This window comes from Chenopodium album, chromosome 22 (assembly GCF_948465745.1).
Source record: "Chenopodium album chromosome 22, dcCheAlbu1.1, whole genome shotgun sequence".
Taxonomy (NCBI): Eukaryota; Viridiplantae; Streptophyta; class Magnoliopsida; order Caryophyllales; family Amaranthaceae; genus Chenopodium; species Chenopodium album.
The window spans coordinates 13,452,095-13,471,767 of record NC_137855.1 but is presented as its reverse complement, the minus strand read 5'-3'; the positions used below and the strand labels follow the sequence as shown (position 1 = coordinate 13,471,767).

At 34.0% G+C, this 19,673-nt stretch overlaps 1 protein-coding gene and 1 pseudogene across 1 annotated transcript; both read left to right on the top strand.

Annotated features, from left to right (window-relative positions):
• Positions 1-2,125: 2,125 nt before the first annotated feature.
• LOC145606442 (small nucleolar RNA R71) lies at positions 2,126-2,217 on the top strand (annotated as a pseudogene).
• A 3,660-nt stretch (positions 2,218-5,877) lies between these two features.
• Positions 5,878-8,976, top strand: LOC145604953 (peroxisome biogenesis protein 7-like). The gene is made up of 2 exons (XM_081660949.1): positions 5,878-6,913; positions 8,593-8,976. The coding sequence occupies exons 1-2, from the start codon at positions 5,950-5,952 to the stop codon at positions 8,769-8,771; spliced, it is 1,143 nt and encodes a 380-aa protein (XP_081517075.1). The 5' UTR covers positions 5,878-5,949; the 3' UTR covers positions 8,772-8,976.
• The last annotated feature ends 10,697 nt before the right edge of the window (positions 8,977-19,673 follow it).

The window sequence follows — 19,673 nt, the reverse complement described above, 5'->3', positions numbered from 1 at the left end:
TCCCAAGCATTGCAATGCATCACCTTAGTACAATTTTGAGCAAGAGAGGAACAAAGTGTTAGTAGGAAGAGAGGCAAAAACAAGTCAGGTTCACTATTTTGCTCATAAATTTTTTTATGCAAATGATAATTCAATGGTTCTAATTTCATTGGAAAGTAGACTTGAAGCGCTTTCCAACGATTGGTCACACGCAAAGTTTCGTTAAGAAACGCAAAAGTTATGGCGTTTTGAAGTTGGCCATATTTGCTGACGCGCTCTCGCGCCCGACCGGGCCCGTCTCCAAGGTACGATCAGGTGGTTTCTTGGTACTCGTTGCACGAGATTCCTTTTTGGCCTTGATTTTCTTCGTATTTTTGCTTGATTGAGCAAATGCCACCCGATCGGGTGGGACTTTCAGTACAGGCTCGATTTTCGCAACTTGCTCATTTTTCTCCACTTGTTCATCTTCAACCCCAAGCCCTACACAATTTAGAGCTCTTTCTATAGCATCCACTTCATCTTTCCATGTAGTAGTTTTTCCTGCGGAAGATGTAACACAAAATACCGCCTCCAAGGGATCTCTAACGAGAGCTTGGGGCTTATTAGAAAAATTATTTATATCAACCACACCAACACTATAACACTTTTACTCTAAGATGGGGCTTTTAGGGACATTATTTAGATTAAAAGTAATATTATCATCCCCTACACATAATGTAAGAAAATAATTGGAATTTGTAAATCTTTCTCAATATCAACAATAACAAAATCAACACGTATATAAAATTTACCTACTCTAACAAGAACATCCTCTAAAACACCTAAAGGGTATTTAACAGAACGATCGGCCATTTGTAGAGTAATATTGGTAGCTTTTAATTTACCCATAATTAATTTAGAGTTCACAGATAATGGAAAAACACGTACGCTAGCACCCAAATCACATAAAGCTTTATCAATTATCACATTACCAATATGACAAGGAATAGAAAAACTACCCAGATCTTTTAGTTTAGGTGGAGATTTATTTTGTAATATACCACTACATTCTGCAGTAAAAGCAACTGTCTTTACCTCACTAATAGATCTTTTTCTAGTCAAAATTTCTTTTATAAATTTAGAATATGCTGGAACTTGAGTAATTAATTCTGTGAAAGGAATTGTTACCTGCAAAGTTTTGACAACCTCTAGAAACTTACCAAATTGCTTATCCAACTTACTCTTTAAATGTCTATTAGGGAATGGAATCTTGATAGCAGGACTCTGCACATCTCCGATCTTATCTTGAGTTGTACCTTGCAATTTATTATCAGAAGAGTTAGTTTTAACCTGGCAACAACAAGGCCCATCGTATTTTGAACCACTTCTCAGGGTAATTGCATTCACGTGATCTGTAGGTTGTACTGGCTGCGATGGTAGGGCTCCCTGCTGGCAAGTTTGTAGAGTAGAGGAAAGTTGCGCAATTTGATTATCTATGATTTTATTATGTGCTAGGATCGAATCAATTTGCGCATCCCTACTCTGCATCTGCTTTTGCATATTGGCTAACATAGTTTTGATTTCTGATAGGCCAGAATCAGAAGGAGAAGTAACAACCTGTTGTGGTCTCTGATGTGGAGGTTGGTTACCTCTGCTGTGGTTGTTGTACCTGTGGTGGGGGGTTAAGCACATCGTAATATTGTACGACATATTTTGGTTATTTTTCAACCCTGCATTGTATGTGTTAGAGTATGGACTAATTTGCTTATAGGTTTGAAAAGCAATAATCTTCTCAAGTGAACTCCTACAGTCCTGCGCCCAATGACCTGCAAGACCACAATTTTCACAGAATATTGTAGTGTTAGTACCAACAGCAGAAACATTAGCTACGGAAGATGGAATAGCAGTACTAATACTATCTAATTTCTTGAAAATAGAGGTTAACTGAGCTTGCACAAAGGATATGGAATCGACATTATGTTTCCCTTTGTCTGCAAATCCTCTAGGATTCCCATATTGGGAATTATGAATTGCAATCTCTTCAATAACTATGCCTGCTACATCCTCTTGAAGATTCATAAATCTTCCATAAGCTGCTGAGTCTAGGATTGATCTGGATGAATTTCCAAGCCCGTTGTAGAAGGCTTGGATTATCTGCCACTGTGCTAGCCCATGATGGGGATATTCTCTCTGCAAATCCTTAAATCTTTCCCAAGCTTCATATAAACTTTCATCCACTTCTTGGGAAAATTTTTGGATCGAACTCCTTAACAAAGCTGTCCTCTCTGCAGGGTAATATTTATTATAGAAATTCATAGCAAGAGAATTCCAGTCACTAATACCAAGGGCAGTCCTATTCAATCAATTATACCATAATTTAGCTTTACCACATAAAGAATAAGGAAAAAGAATCTCCCTGATTTGGTCCTGCGTGACCCCAACTTGTCTAATAGTGTTGCAATATTGGCAAAAATCCAGAATATAAAGATTTGGATCTTCACCCTTAGCTCCGCTGAATTGCTTCCTTTCGATTATAGTAATAAACTGGGGTCTAATATCGAATTGTACTCCCTCGAGATTTGGTGTAGGAGCTAGGTGTGGAAAATCACCCAGGGATGGCTGCGAATAATCACTGAACTTGCGGGGTGGAGGTGGTGGTGGATGCACCATCTCTGATTCTGGTTCTGAAGAAACTTCTGTGTCACTAGAATCAGATGGAGGGTCTCTAGGAATATCACTCCCGAAACCTGCCAGTATTCGCTTGTAAAAATTCTTTTGTCTATGAAAAGAGCGCTCGATCTTAGGATCGAATGGGATGTAACCTGATCTAGAACACCTGGGCATAAACAAAGAACTAAACAACAAATATGAGAACTGTCCCAAAGAACTTACGTTCTCTGAGACGAAGGGAAATAATCTAGACTACAAATTAATCAGAAATAAAAAATAAAAAAAAAATCGTTTCCCCGGCAACGGCGCTAAATTTTGACAGGCTAAAGTCGTATCATCTAATCAAAAGTAATTCCTAAAACCACTAATTATAATAGATAGGGAAGTAGGGTCGAATCCACAGGAAAACAATGTTCTTTTATTCCTAATAAATTATTATAATCTAAATTATCAAGAAACGAGTATTTTTGTGAAAAATATACTACAATAATAATTACACTAAGGGAAATAAGAAATAATAAAAAGACCTAGGGTCATAGGTTCACCAATAAATAATACTCCGGGATAAACATAGCAATCAATTATCAATGCTTAAATTAACCAGATTATAAAGGGCTTTCGCTACGTATTATAATCACAGAATTAACTTAGCGATATTAAATCGCATCTCTCGAATCTCGATTTAACCATTTATAAATTAACCTGCCTATTGAAACTAAGCTTTAATATCAACTCTCATTTGTCGAATCTCGAATCAATATTGCGTAACTCATACAATTAAACCTGCGCAAATCTAATTGCATAGCATTATAACAATCAATAGGAAATTAACCCAAAACATTAACAATCAATAATAATAAATCATCCCTTCATATTGTTCATGGATCCCCAAGAACCCTAGAAATAAACTACTCATGCATAATTAAAACTAAACTAATCAAAGTAATTAAATTAAACATAATTAAAACAATAATATTAAAACTAAAACAAAACAATAATAATTAATAATAAAGCAAAATATTGAAGACTTAAACGAATGAAAACTAAAAAGAAATAAACTAATGGAAACTAAACTAAAGCATAAAAGAATGAAAACCAAGGAAATAGTTCCGTAAAACTGTAACTAAGACAAGAGCAGTACAATAATCAGCTAACCTCCTAAGCTAAACTTAGTCCTCAAATATATATAGTTGCGTGAATTGGAATAAGGCCAATAAAAGTCGGAAACCGACATTAAGTTGAACAGCTGGAGTAAGGCCCAAGGATAAAGGCGTGTCCAGCTGTAGTACTCTTCATCCGATCGGGCCCAGTTGGTTGGAGTAAACTCGCGGCCTAGATCTTTAGCGTGAACGTGATTGGGCCTCTAACTTTAGCCCAATTCTTCTTCCTTGGTTGGTCTGTGTTAGTAACTTGGAATCTTGAACCTCCTCACGTATGACTCTAATACCTTTGTAGTGGCTAATAACCTCGGGAATTGTCATAATTCTGCAAATTTCTGCAAAATAATACCAACTCTACAAAAAATTAGAAAACGTATATTAGTAATAAAATTAGCTCCGCAGAGCTCAAATAAGCACAATTATGAACACGAGACGGGGAATAAAAATACATATAAAATAAACTCATCAAACTCCCCCAAGCTAAACCTTTGCTTGTCCCTATAAAAAGCAATGAATAAATAAATCAATATTTCACCCCAAATACATTCAAACCAATAAATACGATTCAAGGCAATTCCGATAAATATATTAAAGTCAATCACTCAAATCCATTCAATTACCAATCTTCCCTAACAATTTTCAAGTAGAGCAAGCCACAAGAGCATATAAAATTCAAGACTAGTGCTCACACACTCAACTCTCATTTATGTGGCGAGTAAAAGATGTACTCGATTGCTCCCCAACCAACCCTTTAAATGTGAACAATGCCCTCCCAACTCACACACTCGTGTGTTTAAAAAGACATACACTCCACCTAGTAGTCGACTCAGGAATATGTCAAATCATTCTTTGCATTGATAAACAACTAATTTCACATTCATACAACTCTATGCACAAAGGTCGGAAGGTCTTCAAAGCTTGTAATGTAAGGCTTGGGTAAAGGGTAGGATAAAATTTGGGAAAAGTGAGAGTAAAGCCATGCTTAAGGGAGCCAAATCTTAACAAATAAAACCAAGGTCAAAAATAAATAATGACCATAAATCTCCAACTCAACTCTACAAAAATTTACCAAACAACCAATCCAATATTAACAATGCAAAGTTTTGACAACCTCTAGAAACTTACCAAATTGCTTATCCAACTTACTCTTTAAATGTCTATTAGGGAATGGAATCTTGATAGCAGGACTCTGCACATCTCCGATCTTATCTTGAGTTGTACCCTGCAATTTATTATCAGAAGAGTTAGTTTTAACCTGGGGCCCTGCGGGGCTAGTAACAACAAGGCCCATCGTATTTTGAACCACTTCTCAGGGTAATTGCATTCACGTGATCTGTAGGTTGTACTGGCTGCGATGGTAGGGCTCCCTGCTGGCAAGTTTGTAGAGTAGAGGAAAGTTGCGCAATTTGATTATCTATGATTTTAATATGTGCTAGGATCGAATCAATTTGCGCATCCCTACTCTGCATCTGCTTTTGCATATTGGCTAACATAGTTTTGATTTCTGATAGGCCAGAATCAGAAGGAGAAGTAACAACCTGTTGTGGTCTCTGATGTGGAGGTTGGTTACCTCTGTTGTGGTTGTTGTACCTGTGGTGGGGGGTAATGTCAGAGAGTGAATGAGAGGGTATTTTGGTATTTTGCACATCTCTTGCTTTCTTTCTTAATATACGCGCCAAAATGAAACGCATCAACTAATAAGAAACGGAGGAAGTATTTGTTTTAGCGCCGATATTCTTTGAATTTAGCCCTTATATTCTTTAAATTTAGCTATTATGTTATTTGAATTTAAGTATTATGTTCTTTGAGGTAATGAGCGATACATAATTGTTGTTTTAACATATTATATTCTTAAATTAGTTTTTAACAAGTGTTGAAACGTTTCAGGCTTAATTCCTTACAAGATGTAGGGCTTGACTTGCTTCACGAATTGACTTGATAGAATAAGGACACCCTAAGGTTAGGGTTTAATGTATATTGGATGTTGGGCTTGACAATAATATAACACTAATTAAAATGGGCTAATTTAGGTTATTTCCCCCACAATTGTACAACCCTAATCTACATCATTTGTTGAGAAACGACCATCATAAATTCATAATCCACCCACCAACCTAGTAGACAAACCCTACACAATCACCAGAGCAAATCAACTCCAATCATGCCGGTGTTCAAAACCGCCTTCCAGGGCTGCTCCGTCAAATTCAGCCCCTTCTACGAACACCGCTTAGCCGTCGCCACCACCAAAAACTTCGGCAAGAACGGCAATGGCTGCCTCCACATCCTCGACCTCTCCCCCACCCCATCATCTCCCACCCCCATCTCCGAGCTCACCTTCTTCGATACCGCCGAGGGCATCAACGACGTCTCCTGGTCCAAATCCGACAACAACCTCCTCGTCGCCGCCTTTGCCGACGGCTCCCTCAAACTGTACGACACCTCTCTTCCCCCTCAACAAAACCCTTGTCGCTCTTTCGTTCGACACAGCGATGAAGCTTATTCCGTCGATTGGAGCCCAAAACGCAGTAATTCCTTCATCTCCGGTTCTTTCGATCATACAATTAATCTTTGGACTGTTGATAACCCCACCCGTGTGCGCACCTTCAAGGGACATGATTATTGTGTTTATTCTGTTGCTTGGAATCCCCTGCTTGACAATGTTTTCGCCTCGGCTTCCGGGGATTACACGGTTCGGTGTTGGGATGTTCGAAACCCGCGCTCTACTATGACCATACTTGGTAATGAACATGAGATTTTGTCTTGTGATTGGAATATGTATGATGATTATTTGCTGGCTACCGGGGCGGTGGATAATATGGTTCGGGTTTGGGATGTGAGGAGTATTAGGACTCCCATTGCTGTTCTTTCTGGTCATGAGTATGCTGTAATGAAGGTTAAGTTTTCGCCACATCGCCGGAACATGGTTATGAGTTTTTCTTTAGATTACACGGTTTGTATGTGGGATTTTACGGTGGAGGATGCTTTAATTGAGAAGTATGATCTTCATACTGATTCCCCAGGCGGGATCGATATGAGTTTTTTTGACGAAGGGTTGTTGGCTAGTACTGCTTGGGATGGGATGACTTATGTTTGGCAACGTGGAACTGATCCTAGAGCCGAAGGAGGTATGTTATAATTTCTTGTGTTGAGAAATTTATGTCTTGATATATTTAGTGTTTAATAAAAATCATCTAACACAACTTTTTTTTTTGATGTAATTGGAATGAGTTGATCATGCATTCACCCCTTTTTTGGTTGTCCAATGATCTTTATTTATAAAACATGCTGTGTATAATGTAGATGGATGCAAATGGAAATGTAAGCTATGTTTGTTCCGAAAATGGTAGCTTAATAAATTGCTGATAGTGATGGGTAATTGCTTATGTAATGTTGGGAATCTTTACTGGTATGCTGAATTGCTGAGTTATAAGTTTTACTTGCTGTACTTTAGGAACTAGTTTGGACACTCTTTATCCTTGCCATATTCTTTATCAATGCAAGAGTGTGCACAGACTGTACATTATTAGGATTCAGGGATTTTGCTTTATCACTGTATTTTGCTGAGATTATCCCTATCCAAGGATTCAAGGGTTTCTAGAATATTCCCCATAAGTAGACTTGCACCCCCTCTCTTTAGGGAAAATCCATTATATTGTAAATTACATAGAGCTGGATCAATAATAGTAAATTGTATAAGTACATGGCAAAGATTCGGAGGAGGACCATTTCATCTCCCATACCTGGTACTTCTGTCCATATTAAACAGAAGAATCAAGGCTTATTTGGGCAGTGGATGTAACTTCGTGTGTTTTTCTTCCCTTTATGGGTTGAAGAGATGGAATTGTATGGATTTGTGAAGTGGAAGGAAAGTAGCTGCTGTTAGCTAATTGAAAGTGAGGAAAGGGTGTTGTAAAAAGGCCATTATGCGGCATTGCAATAATCGGGTTAGTTTATCGAAGGCTTTTCAGTTAGTTGTAAGAGTGACATGTCGGACATCAAAGTGGTTGACAGGTAAAGGAAGATATCTTAAAGGTTTATTGTTAATTTCAATAATTTGTAAGGAGGCAAGGAGCTTAATGGAATTGTGAATATGGAGTATTAAAGTTGTTCAGTGCCCTCTAATTCAAAGCCAATTTGAGGACTCAATCCTCTTTCTTCTCCAAGTTTCTATGCTTGATGAGTTGATGGTATTGTATTATTATAACTTAGAACCTACTAAGGAGTAGTATGTTTCTTAACCTATGTAGAAATTGGGTAGCTTAAATATTTAAATGGTGATTAGTGAAATAGTTCCTTTGCTGACTTACATGAAAGACTCCTTGGGAAGTTTAGCTTTGAACTTATCATACATCCTTGCAAATACTGAAATACATATTGGGTCAATGAACTTGTCTGCTGGTTCTTGGTTACTATTTTTCCCCTTAAAATCCTGGAATTGAATTATATTTGCTTGGTTTTGAACTTTTGACTGAGACTGTAAAGCCCTAATCAGCATTTGATTAGTTTATTTTCCTGTTTTATTACTCCCCAGTCCCTACTAGTTTTCTTAATTGTTGATGTAATGTTGGGAAACTTTACTGTTATGCAGTTGCTGAGGTATATGTTTGACTTGCTTTACCTTAGGAACTAGTTTGGACATTTCCATCCCTGCCATATTTCTTTACAATTTAAGAGTGCACACATTGTACACTATTAGGATTCAGGGATTTATAATTGCTCTTGTGACTTGTGACTGTTGGCAGGAAGTAATGTCCTCAATTGGCAGTAACTTGTTTTTTGTTTTTTTTTTTTTGGTGTTTTGTAGACTCTATGGATCCTCAATTGGAAATGCTTTGTGGATCAATTATGAAGCTTGAGGTGGAGAACAAGAATGATACGCCACATACATCACCAGTGGCGGAGCCACCCTTATGCACGGTGGGTCACTTGACCCAGGAGAAGGAAAAAAAAAAAAAAAAAAAAAAAAGGGCCATTAAATATTAAACATTGCATTAAATAATCATAAGCGCTCATTAGTCTAGTGGTTAAAGCCTCATTCCTCTATATTGAGGTCACTGATCAAAGCCCACCAACAGCGTTTCCATTATCTTTTGCTTTCTTTGTTACTTCTTTTTTTTTTTTCCTTTTTTATTCTCACTAGGTAACTTATTGAAATTTATTTTTTAATTTATTACCTTCATCCCTCAAATCTTACATTCTTTCTAAATCTTTTTTGTAATTTTACTGGTGATTTGTCAATTATCTGCCACAAATCCTCCTCCTCTTCCACAAGATATTTTGACAAACTTTTAAATAAATCGAATGTACAATAAAATATTATACATCTGTTATAAAGTTACCCTAAAATGAGTAAAAATGACCCTAATATGATTAAATGTTACCTTGGCATAAATATAAGTTGCAAAGTATTTATTCTTTATTAATAAAAGTAACCCAAAATTTTTTTAAAGTGACCTAAAATTTGATAAAAGTGTCCTCTGATGTCCAGTAAATTATTACTGTACACCGTATGTATACAAATTTGGAATGAATTTTTTATTAGCTTTTAGAATATATATACATTAATTATTGATTTGTATGCGATCGATTGGTGACGGTGAGTCGGTGACCTAGCACCCACAAAATCCTGGATCCGCCACTGTACATCACCCGATCTTCATCCAATTGAAAGCCCTATTGCATCCTCTAATCTTATTTGAGAACTAGAATATTTGAACTTGTGTTTTGAAACTTGGTTTGTAATTTGTTAAGTACACTCTTGGTTTGTAATTGATAATTAGGTACCAAACTTAGACTGTGTTTTATTTTGGACTATTTGTTAGGTTTGAAGCACTAAGTGTTTGAACCTTTGCTCTTGTTTGTTTGAAAATCGAGGGTTTGAAAAATTTAGGTGGTTTGAAACTTTGAAAAATTAGGATGTTCATTTGTTTAGGTCATTTTCAGGTATAATAAGCATAGGTATGCAGCTCAAAAGTCAACATTCATTTTCAGTATGGTGGTATAAGCATAGGTATGAAGCTCAAAAGTCAACATTCATTTTGGATTAGTAAAACATATTGAAATTGTCTCAATCGAATTTTTGGTTTGAACTTCAATGGATACAACGAAAGATTCCCTCCTTGGACTCTTCATTCCGCTGCCAAAGCCATTCTGAAAACTGCAGCCTCGCTCAAGTGTGCAAGTACAAAACATGTACAAGTAACCAAACATCAAATTTAGTCATGTCAAATACTATAGAATTGATTAGTAATACGTAGTAGGTTATAATGATAGCAAACTAAAGTTTGTTGAATTGACGTGAAGGCCTCATTAGTCATAACACTGACTGCACAATGGTACTCAATCTGTTTTTTTTATAAGCTAGAGTTGGATTTGCACATCTGTCGAGATACAACTTTGATCATTAGTATTTTTAATTAGAGGTTAATAAAAATTATGAAAAAATAAATTTATAAAAGTAGACATTATGAAAAATCCAATAACATATTATATAATCATATTTATATATTATATAATGGTAAAAAAAATTAAGTCAATGATGACATGAATAGTGGAAAATCCCAACTCTAGCTTATTATGATATGAATTTTCATAGTTAAGAGGATTTAATGTATCTATCTCGGCTTTGGATTTCATCACTACAAGTCTACTAAAAAATCTTGGGTGGACCTGGTCTACAATAAACTAGACCAAAAGTCTCACGTGCCAAAACCACCCCAAGCAAAACATGCCGAAATCTTCACAGCCCAGCCCACTAACCCCTAAACTCGTAAAACCCCAAACGAAAGAAAAAATGTAAAATTGGCTGCAACACCCTGAGGTATGGCTTAGGTGCACCGAGCACCCTAAACTTTGCGTAGTAGCCAAAACACCACCAACTATGGTGTTAGGTGCAACACGTGCCATAAATGAAAATTTCCGGCAACTTATTTCACCGGGAGGAGGTGAATTTTCATTCTCTAGAACAGTTATGTAGTCTTTCATCCACTTAGCAAGCATGGATCAATTCTAGGGTTCATAATTTCTTTCTCCTACAACTTCATCATTGACGCCATTAACAACTTCATCATCAGAGCTCGAATTTTTTCTCTCTCTCCTTCTAATCAATTCTAGGGTTCATAATTTCTCCATAATCAATCAATTTCTGCAAAATTGCTAATTCTTATAAACAATTAATTGAAATTGATCTAAATCGAAATATATAGGACACTATAGAAAACTTCGATATTAACGTCATCAATTTCGATCTGAACGAGAAGCTCAAATTGAAAGCAACTATGAAGGTAAGAATTATAAAAATTACTAATCATCTATTTGATTTTGATTCAATTGTGCAAATTAATTGATCATTGTTTGATTTGTCAAATATATAAAACTTGTATCATAATCCCATTCAATTCGAACTTGAACAAGAAGATGAAGCTTTTGAAGATGTAGAACAAGCTATTATTGAAGCTAAGGATGAGAATGAAGTTCAGGAGGATAATCAACATGTAATGCAAGCTCAAGGTATTATGCGATATATATGCAATTGATTTTAGAATTTGATAATGTGAATTAAGCGATTATGCAATTGCAATTGTTTGTTTGGAAAATTAAATTAGGCATTTAGGTATTAATTCGTATTATTGTAACCAGTTGTACGTGATTTATGTTGACTGAAAATTAAATAGGTTTACAGTAGTTAGAGACATGCAAAGCCAGTTTTAAGTAATATAGTTGCCTTTAACGATAGTGTAGTGATCTATTTTAAACCGTTTTTTTAAATAGATCATATGTTAATTGTTACTTATTCTTTAGTGATAGTTGCCTGAATGTTCTTTAGTCAAAATAGCATCAAAAGGGAAATACTACATTGTAGTGCTTCCATCTGATACATAATTTTATAAGAATCAAACACTAAGGAGGTATGACCAAAATTTACTTGTATTCATAGCAGTTGCATCACTAGCTTAGAAATATACACAGGTTTCATTTCCTAGAGTTTTTCTAACCATCAATTACAGCTTACAAACCAACTTTAACAATCACAGGATAATATTAGATCACTATCCTCAAGTAAGTTTTAAAATAGATCATACGTTAATTGCTATATGAGGGATGACAAGGAAGTGTTAATTGTTTACAAGTTGGTGCGTAAAGAAGGTGTTAGATTGAAATGTATAAATAAGAATATGTTAGGGTATATAATTCAAGATGAGTATAAGGAGGAGGTGGTTGTTACATGGGAATGTCTGCAATGTCACGTTTCTTATTTTGTCTTGTGAAGACTTCAGTCTTCTTCATGTTTGCATTTATATCAGTCTTCTTCCTGGTCTTGTCTATAACTTGATATAGCATAAATACATAGTACTTACATGATGGTTAGTGCTTTTCTGACGTGCATGCTGTATTTTAGACTTTAGATTGCAATTACCTACAATTTGACCTATATAAATGATAATTATGGATGGTGCAAATAACAATGAAGAGATTAGTGGTTGGTTAGTAGGAGAAACTCAATCAATGACAGGCTAAAGTCGTATCACCTAATCAAAAGTAATTCCTAAAACCACTAACTATAATAGATAGGGAAGTAGGGTCGAATGCACAGGGAAATAATGTTCTTTTATTCCTAATAAATTATTATAATCTAAATTATCAAGAAACGAGTATTTTTGTGAGAAATATACTACAATAATAATTAAACTAAGGGAAATAAGCAATAATAAAAAGACCTAGGGTCATATGTTCACCAATAAATAATATTCCGGGATAAACATAACAACCAATTATCAATGCATAAATTAACCAGATTTTAAAGGGCTTTCGCTACATATTATAATCACAGAATTAACTTAGCGATATTAAATCGCATCTCTCGAATCTTGATTTAACCATTTATAAATTAACCTGTCTATTGAAACTAAGCCTTAATATCAACTCTCATCTGTCGAATCTCGAATCAAAGTAACTCATACAATTAAACCTGCGCAAATGTAATTGCATAGCATTATAACAATCAATAGGAAATTAACCCAAAATATTAACAATCAATAACAATAAATCATCCCTTCATATTGTTCATGGATCCTCAAGAACCCTAGAAATAAACTACTCGTGCATAATTAAAACTAAACTAATCAAAGCAATTAAATTAAACATAATTAAAACAATAATAATAAAACTAAAACAAAAAAATAATAATTAATAATAAAGCAAAATATTAAAGACTTAAAAGAATGAAAACTAAAAAGAAATAAACTAATGGAAACTAAACTAAAGCATAAAAGAATGAAAACCAAGGAAATAGTTCCGTAAAATTGTAACAAACTAAAATCAAATAAAACTAAAACTAGTTTCTAAAAGTTTAATCAAGAAAATCTTTAACTAAAGACAAGTTACGGAAAATGTAAAACTAAGACTAAAGCAGAACAATAATCAGCTAACCTTCTAAGCTAAACTTAGTCCTCAAATATACTTCATAGTTGCGTGAATTGGAATAAGGTCAATAAATGTCGGAAACCGACATTAAGTTGAACAGCTGGAGTAAGGCCTAAGGATAAAGGCGCGTCCAGCTGTAGTACGAATTATCTATCCCTACACCCTAGAACCCTAGAGTAGGGAACTCTACCTACACCCCCACTCAAAACAACACGCTTCATACTGCTCGGCGCTCGCATATCAGTTTCCTTGCTATTTCCCCACATTCTCTCTCTTCAAAAAATAAAAGTGCTCTATATTACTCTTAGAAATTGCCTATATTCATTTTGTCCTTCACCAGATCTTCATTGTCTATGCAAGATTGTTATTAAGCTAAGGTACCAAATTCTCTCTTGTTTTTCAATTTGATTTCTTATTTTGTGAATTGTTGTTGAATGAAAGTGAAGGTTTGAAGTAATTTGATATGATTGTTCGATGACTATTTGGATTATCCTATTTTTTTTTTCCCAATTTGATTGTTGAATAACAATTTAGATCGTCGTCATTCAAACAAAAATTCATCGTAAGGTATACACGGTATCACACTCTCTATCTCATTGATTTTTTTGTTGAATTTTGCCATTTCACCAGAAAACTCTAGCCATCAAATTATGGTGTATATCAAATTATTGTGGTTTCCTATTATTATAGTTAAATTATGTATGATATACTCTATTTTGTGTTAAATTAATTTGTGGTGAGTTATTAAATTATGAAAGTGTTCGACACAAAAAATTAGAAACATATTTTACTTGTAATAATTTTCTGGATAATTTGATCAAAACTCGTTGGGATTGAAATGTAAATTTAGTTTATTGTGGGAAATTTTTTTTCTAATGAATGTTCATTTTCGTTTTGAATTTAATTTGTAAAAAATAACATATGATCATTCATAAAATGAATAATGTTCATATACTTATTGTTGATTCAAAAATGAGATTAATGAATGTTTAATAATTTAAAATTGATTGTCAAATAATCATTCAAATGTTCATATTAAAAAAACGTAATGTTCATTTATTCCTAATAATATGTTTATTTTGAACATATGTACTCCCTCCGTCCCAATATATAGTTCCTGTTTGTATTTTTTCACACTATTTAAGAAATGGGAGGAAAAGGTGGATGAAGTATATTAAAAGTGGAAAAAGCTAGACAAAAGTACAAGACAGGTGAATAATTTAAGGAGAAAAAGTGAAAAATACAATTATAGACAAAAGTTAGAGAGAAAAAGTGGAAAAAAGTACAAGGCAAGTGGATAATTTAAGAGTGAATTAGGAAGTTCAATGAATAAAGTTATAAAAAACGAGGGTATAATGATTTTTACATACTATCCAAAAATAAAAACAGGAACATCATTTTAGGTCTCCAAAATAGGAAAACATGAACTATAATATGGGACGGAGGGAGTACTAATATTTGCAAAACCATAACATTGCGTACTTGTAGACAACCCTTATATAAGGTATTTACTATGGACTTGTTGAGTGTGTGTATCCAATACCCAAATCAAAAATGGATTTGTAAAATGAAGAAAAATAATATAAGTATATAATTGTACATAATCATACCTCTTTATGTTCATTTATATGTTATTGAATGTTCTATGCCATATTTTATCACTTTTATATTATTAAAATTTAGACACTTATTTTTTTTCCAATAATAAACCATTTATCTTTATAATATATATTGGTTTTTTGGATATACAGGAAAATCAAATCAGGAAGCTGCAAATGGAATACACGCCTCAAGTAATGCTTTTTGAATGAAATGTATTGAAAAAAAATGAAGGGCAGCGAGAAGGTTGATAAATGAGTTAAAATATAAGCAATTTCTTTTTTCTTTAAATAGAATATTGTTTTAACATATTTGATGTATAAACAAGTTATATATTTTGTATGTCGTATTTCATACAATAGTAGTATTGTTTGCTAGATATTATTATAAAAATGTGAAAACAGATTATTTTTTTTTGTTGTGCAAACTATAGTAGAATGAACATGTTCAATATCCTCGTCAAAAAAAAAAAATAAAAAAAAAGAGAACATGTTCATTATCATATCAGTACTAGTAATTCATTAAATTCTCAACACTATATCATCTCTTTAACTATATGTTTATGACCATATCATTAAATGTTCATGAACAATATAATAACATAAAAAAAGTATTCTCTACTACCATGATCATTTAAACAGTTCACAATGATCACAATAAGTTATGCTTGTATATCTTAAATCCCTAGAGTAAAATGGGTAAAGTAGACTAGTAGAGATATACTTATACTCTATGTAAAATCATCAGTAACATATTAAAACTCCATCCTTCCATAGTACACATATATGCTTACTAACTTTTCAAAAAATTAATAAATTTTATTATATGTAAATGTTCATTTTCATATTGATAATTGTCCATTTTCATTATGATTCATGATCATTTCATATTGAACAAGTAAATGCATAATTTTAAATGAACATATACATATACTTAAATGCTCATTTTGATACTAAAACACCTATTATATCATGAAGTAGTTATTTTTTTCTATACATTTATATTGTAATAATGAACATTTGCGCATATACAAATGAACATTAAAATAATACATATTCATATTTCTATATATTCATTTGCACATATAGTTTTAAATATTTTTATAATTGACATATCTTAAATTCTTTATGTTATTGACTTTTAGATATGTAGTACTTATTTTTCAATAATATCCTTAAAAAATTGTTTGATTTATTGATCAAATAATTAAATTGTGACATGTTATCCGCAATAGGTTAATTTTAATGCTCCATAATTAAATGTTCAGTTATAAAATAATAAATGTTCATTTACAATCAATAAAAAAAATTGTTTATTTACAACCATTAAAAAATGTTCATTTTAAAAATATTATATGTTCAATTATAAATGTTTACCAACAATTTCCCCTGTTCGATTTTCTAGCCCGCTACGCCATCCCAAATTAACTCAAGCCGTCGTTCCTCCATGACAAACGATCCATGGTGGTGGTGATGGGATAGAATATCAACTCCTATATATTTCCCGCCGCTACTCCATATAATGGAAGATATATCTACCACCACCATAACCATGACTACTACAATTGTTGCCCAGAAGCACAACTGCTACTGCCATTAAATTTAATTTCAATGATCCGAGATTCCTTATCGGAATCGAGTGTTTTTAAGTGATTAGTCTTGTGATTTAACTGGATTTTATAAAACGGCGGTTACACAAACGAGGCGAGAATTATAATGTCGTTGGGGAAGGAGATAATGGCGGTGAGATCGCTGAAAATGGATTTCTCTAGAGTTAATAAAGACGGATACTGTATACTGTATAATTCGGAGGTAAGATGCGGTGAATGGTGATAGCTGCTATAATTTGGGATGGGAGGGGGAAGGGTGTGGGGAGATGTAGTGGGGAGAGGTATAGGATGATGCAGTGGGGAAGGGGTGTAGGGAGTTCTACCTACACTAAGGTGTAGGTAAAAATTTGTAGCCGTAGTACTCATCATGCGATCGGGCCAAGTTGCTTGGAGTAAACTCGCGGCCTAGATCTTTAACGTGAACGTGATTGGGCCTCTAACTTTAGCCCAATTCTTCTTCCTTGGTTGGTCTGTGTTAGTAACTTGGAATGTTGAACCTCCTCACGTATGACTCTAATATTTTTTTAGTGGCTAATAACCTCGGGAATTGTCATAATTCTGCAAATTCCTGCAAAATAATACCAACTCTACAAAAACACTAGAAAACGTATATTAGTGATAAAAATAGCTCCGCAGAGCTCAAATAAGCACAATTATGACCACGGGACGGGGAGTAAAAATACATATAAAATAGACTCATCAAACTCCCCCAAGCTAAACCTTTGCTTGTCCCTAAGCAAAGCAATGAATAAATAAATCAATATTTCACACCAAATACATTCAAACCAATAAATACGATTCAACGCAATTCCGATAAATATATTAAAGTCAATCACTCAAATCCATTCAATTACCAATCTTCCCTAACAATTGTCAAGTAGAGCAAACCACAAGAGCATATAGAATTCAAGACTAGTGCTCACACACTCAACTCTCATTTATGTGGCGAGTAAAAGATGTACTCGATCGCTCCCCAACCAACCCTTTAAATGTGAACAATGCCCTCCCAACTCACACACTCGTGTGTTTAAAAAGACATACACTCAACCTAGTAGTCGACTCGGAATATGTCAAATCATTCTTTGCATTGATAAACAACTAATTTCACATTCATACAACTCTATGAACAAAGGTCGGAAGGTCTTCAAAGCTTGTAATGTAAAGCTTGGGTAAAGGGTAGGATAAATTTGGGAAAAAGTGAGAGTAAAGCCATGCTTAAGGGAGCCAAATCCTAACAAATAAAACCAAGGTCAAAAATAAATAATGACCATAAATCTCCAACTCAACTCTACAAAAATTCACCAAACAACCAATCCAATATTAACAATATTTTCAACACTTACAATAAATCACTCATACAAATATGATATTATGGAACTTGAGTGAACAAACAAAATTTGAACTCTTTTTTTTTTTTTTTTTTTTTTGAGTAACCTTCAATTAGAACACTTGAATATTGAAACAATTTTTTTCTTTTGCTCCTTTTTTTCTTTTTATCTCACATTGGAATTTTTTCAACTTTGAACAACAATTTTCATTTTTTTCCAATTAACATACAAGAGCAAATAACTTATCATATCCACCCAAATTGTGCAAATTATGTGCACACTATAACTCCCTCACCTCACTAACTAATAGCTCCCCCAAGCTAAGCTTGGGACTAGTAACCAATGGGGCAAAATTAAGCTTGTAATGTGGCTAAATAAACAATAAAAGATTAAGGAAACAACATGGGTAGCAAGAAGGGAACAAATGTATCTAATATCATCTGAAGGCTACCTAAAAGAACAAATGCCTTCGTCCTCCTCAATGTGCATAATAATGAGTCATACAAACATTACTCAAAGTTAAAAACCAATACTCAACTTCATTGACATACCAGGAACTAACACACATTCCTCAACAATCAACTAGTCAAGCACTATATTCACAAGTAGTTTGGCAAAATTGACGCATATTTAGGTTTCAAGGCAATCAAACATACAATCATGATCAACTAATCCACAATATTTATCATCAATAACCAAGAGTCAAAACAATTCCAAAAACTTTAATCAAGGGGCACAGGGAAGCATGATTCATAATTCATTGGAACGTATTTTTGAATTTTTTTTATTTTTTGAAAGCAATAAATCTAACCTAGGAAAACAATAAAATCTAGACTAATAAAGAAATAAAAACTAGACTAATAAAGCAATAAAACTAAACTAAGCACACCAAAGAAAATAAAAAGAGAAGGGAAAGAAAGAGTGCCTATATATGTACAAGAAATCCCCCCCAAGCTAAATCAGACAATGTTCCCTTTGGCTTAAAGGGAATTTAGTAACCCAAAAGACTACCCCACATCATCAAACTCGTAACCACCACCATCCCAAGCATTGCAATGCATCACCGTAGTACAATTTTGAGCAAGAAAGGAACAAAGTGTTAGTAGGAAGAGAGGCAAAAACAAGTTAGGTTCACTATTTTGCTCATAACTTTTTTTATGCAAATGATAATTCAATGGTTCTAATTTCATTGGAAAGTAGACTTGAAGAGCTTTCCAACAATTGGTCACACGCAAAGTTTCGTTAAGAAACGTAAAAGTTATGGCGTTTTGAAGTTGGCCATATTTGCTGACGCGCTCTCGCGCCCGACCGGGCGAGCTTAGCCCGACCGAGCCCGTCTCCAAGGTACGATCAGGTGGTTTCTTGATACTCGTTGCACGAGATTCCTTTTTGGCCTTGATTTTCTTCGTATTTTTGCTTGATTGAGCAAATGCCACCCGATCGGGTTGGACTTTCACTACGGGCTCGATTTTCGCAACTTGCTCATTTTTCCTCTAGATTAAAAGTAATATTATCATCCCCTACACATAATGTAAGAAAATAATTGGAATTTGTAAATCTTTCTCAATATCAACAATAACAAAATCAACACGTATATAAAATTTACCTACTCTAAAAAGAACATCCTCTAAAACACCTAAAGGGTATTTAACAGAACGATCGGCCATTTGTAGAGTAATATTGGTAGCTTTTAATTTACCCATAATTAATTTAGAGTTCACAGATAATGGAAAAACACGTACACTAGCACCCAAATCACATAAAGCTTTATCAATTATCACATTACCAATATGACAAGGAATAGAAAAACTACCCAGATCTTTTAGTTTAGGTGGAGATTTATTTTGTAATATACCACTACATTCTGCAGTAAAAGCAACTGTCTTTACCTCACTAATAGATCTTTTTCTAGTCAAAATTTCTTTT

Bases quoted from the DNA above. Each gene is read 5' to 3' on its own strand.
- LOC145604953 (XM_081660949.1), top strand. From the start codon at position 5,950: ATGCCGGTGTTCAAAACCGCCTTCCAGGGCTGCTCCGTCAAATTCAGC. The intron at 6,914-8,592 runs GTATGTTATAAT...GGTGTTTTGTAG, and splicing joins TGATCCTAGAGCCGAAGGAG to ACTCTATGGATCCTCAATTG.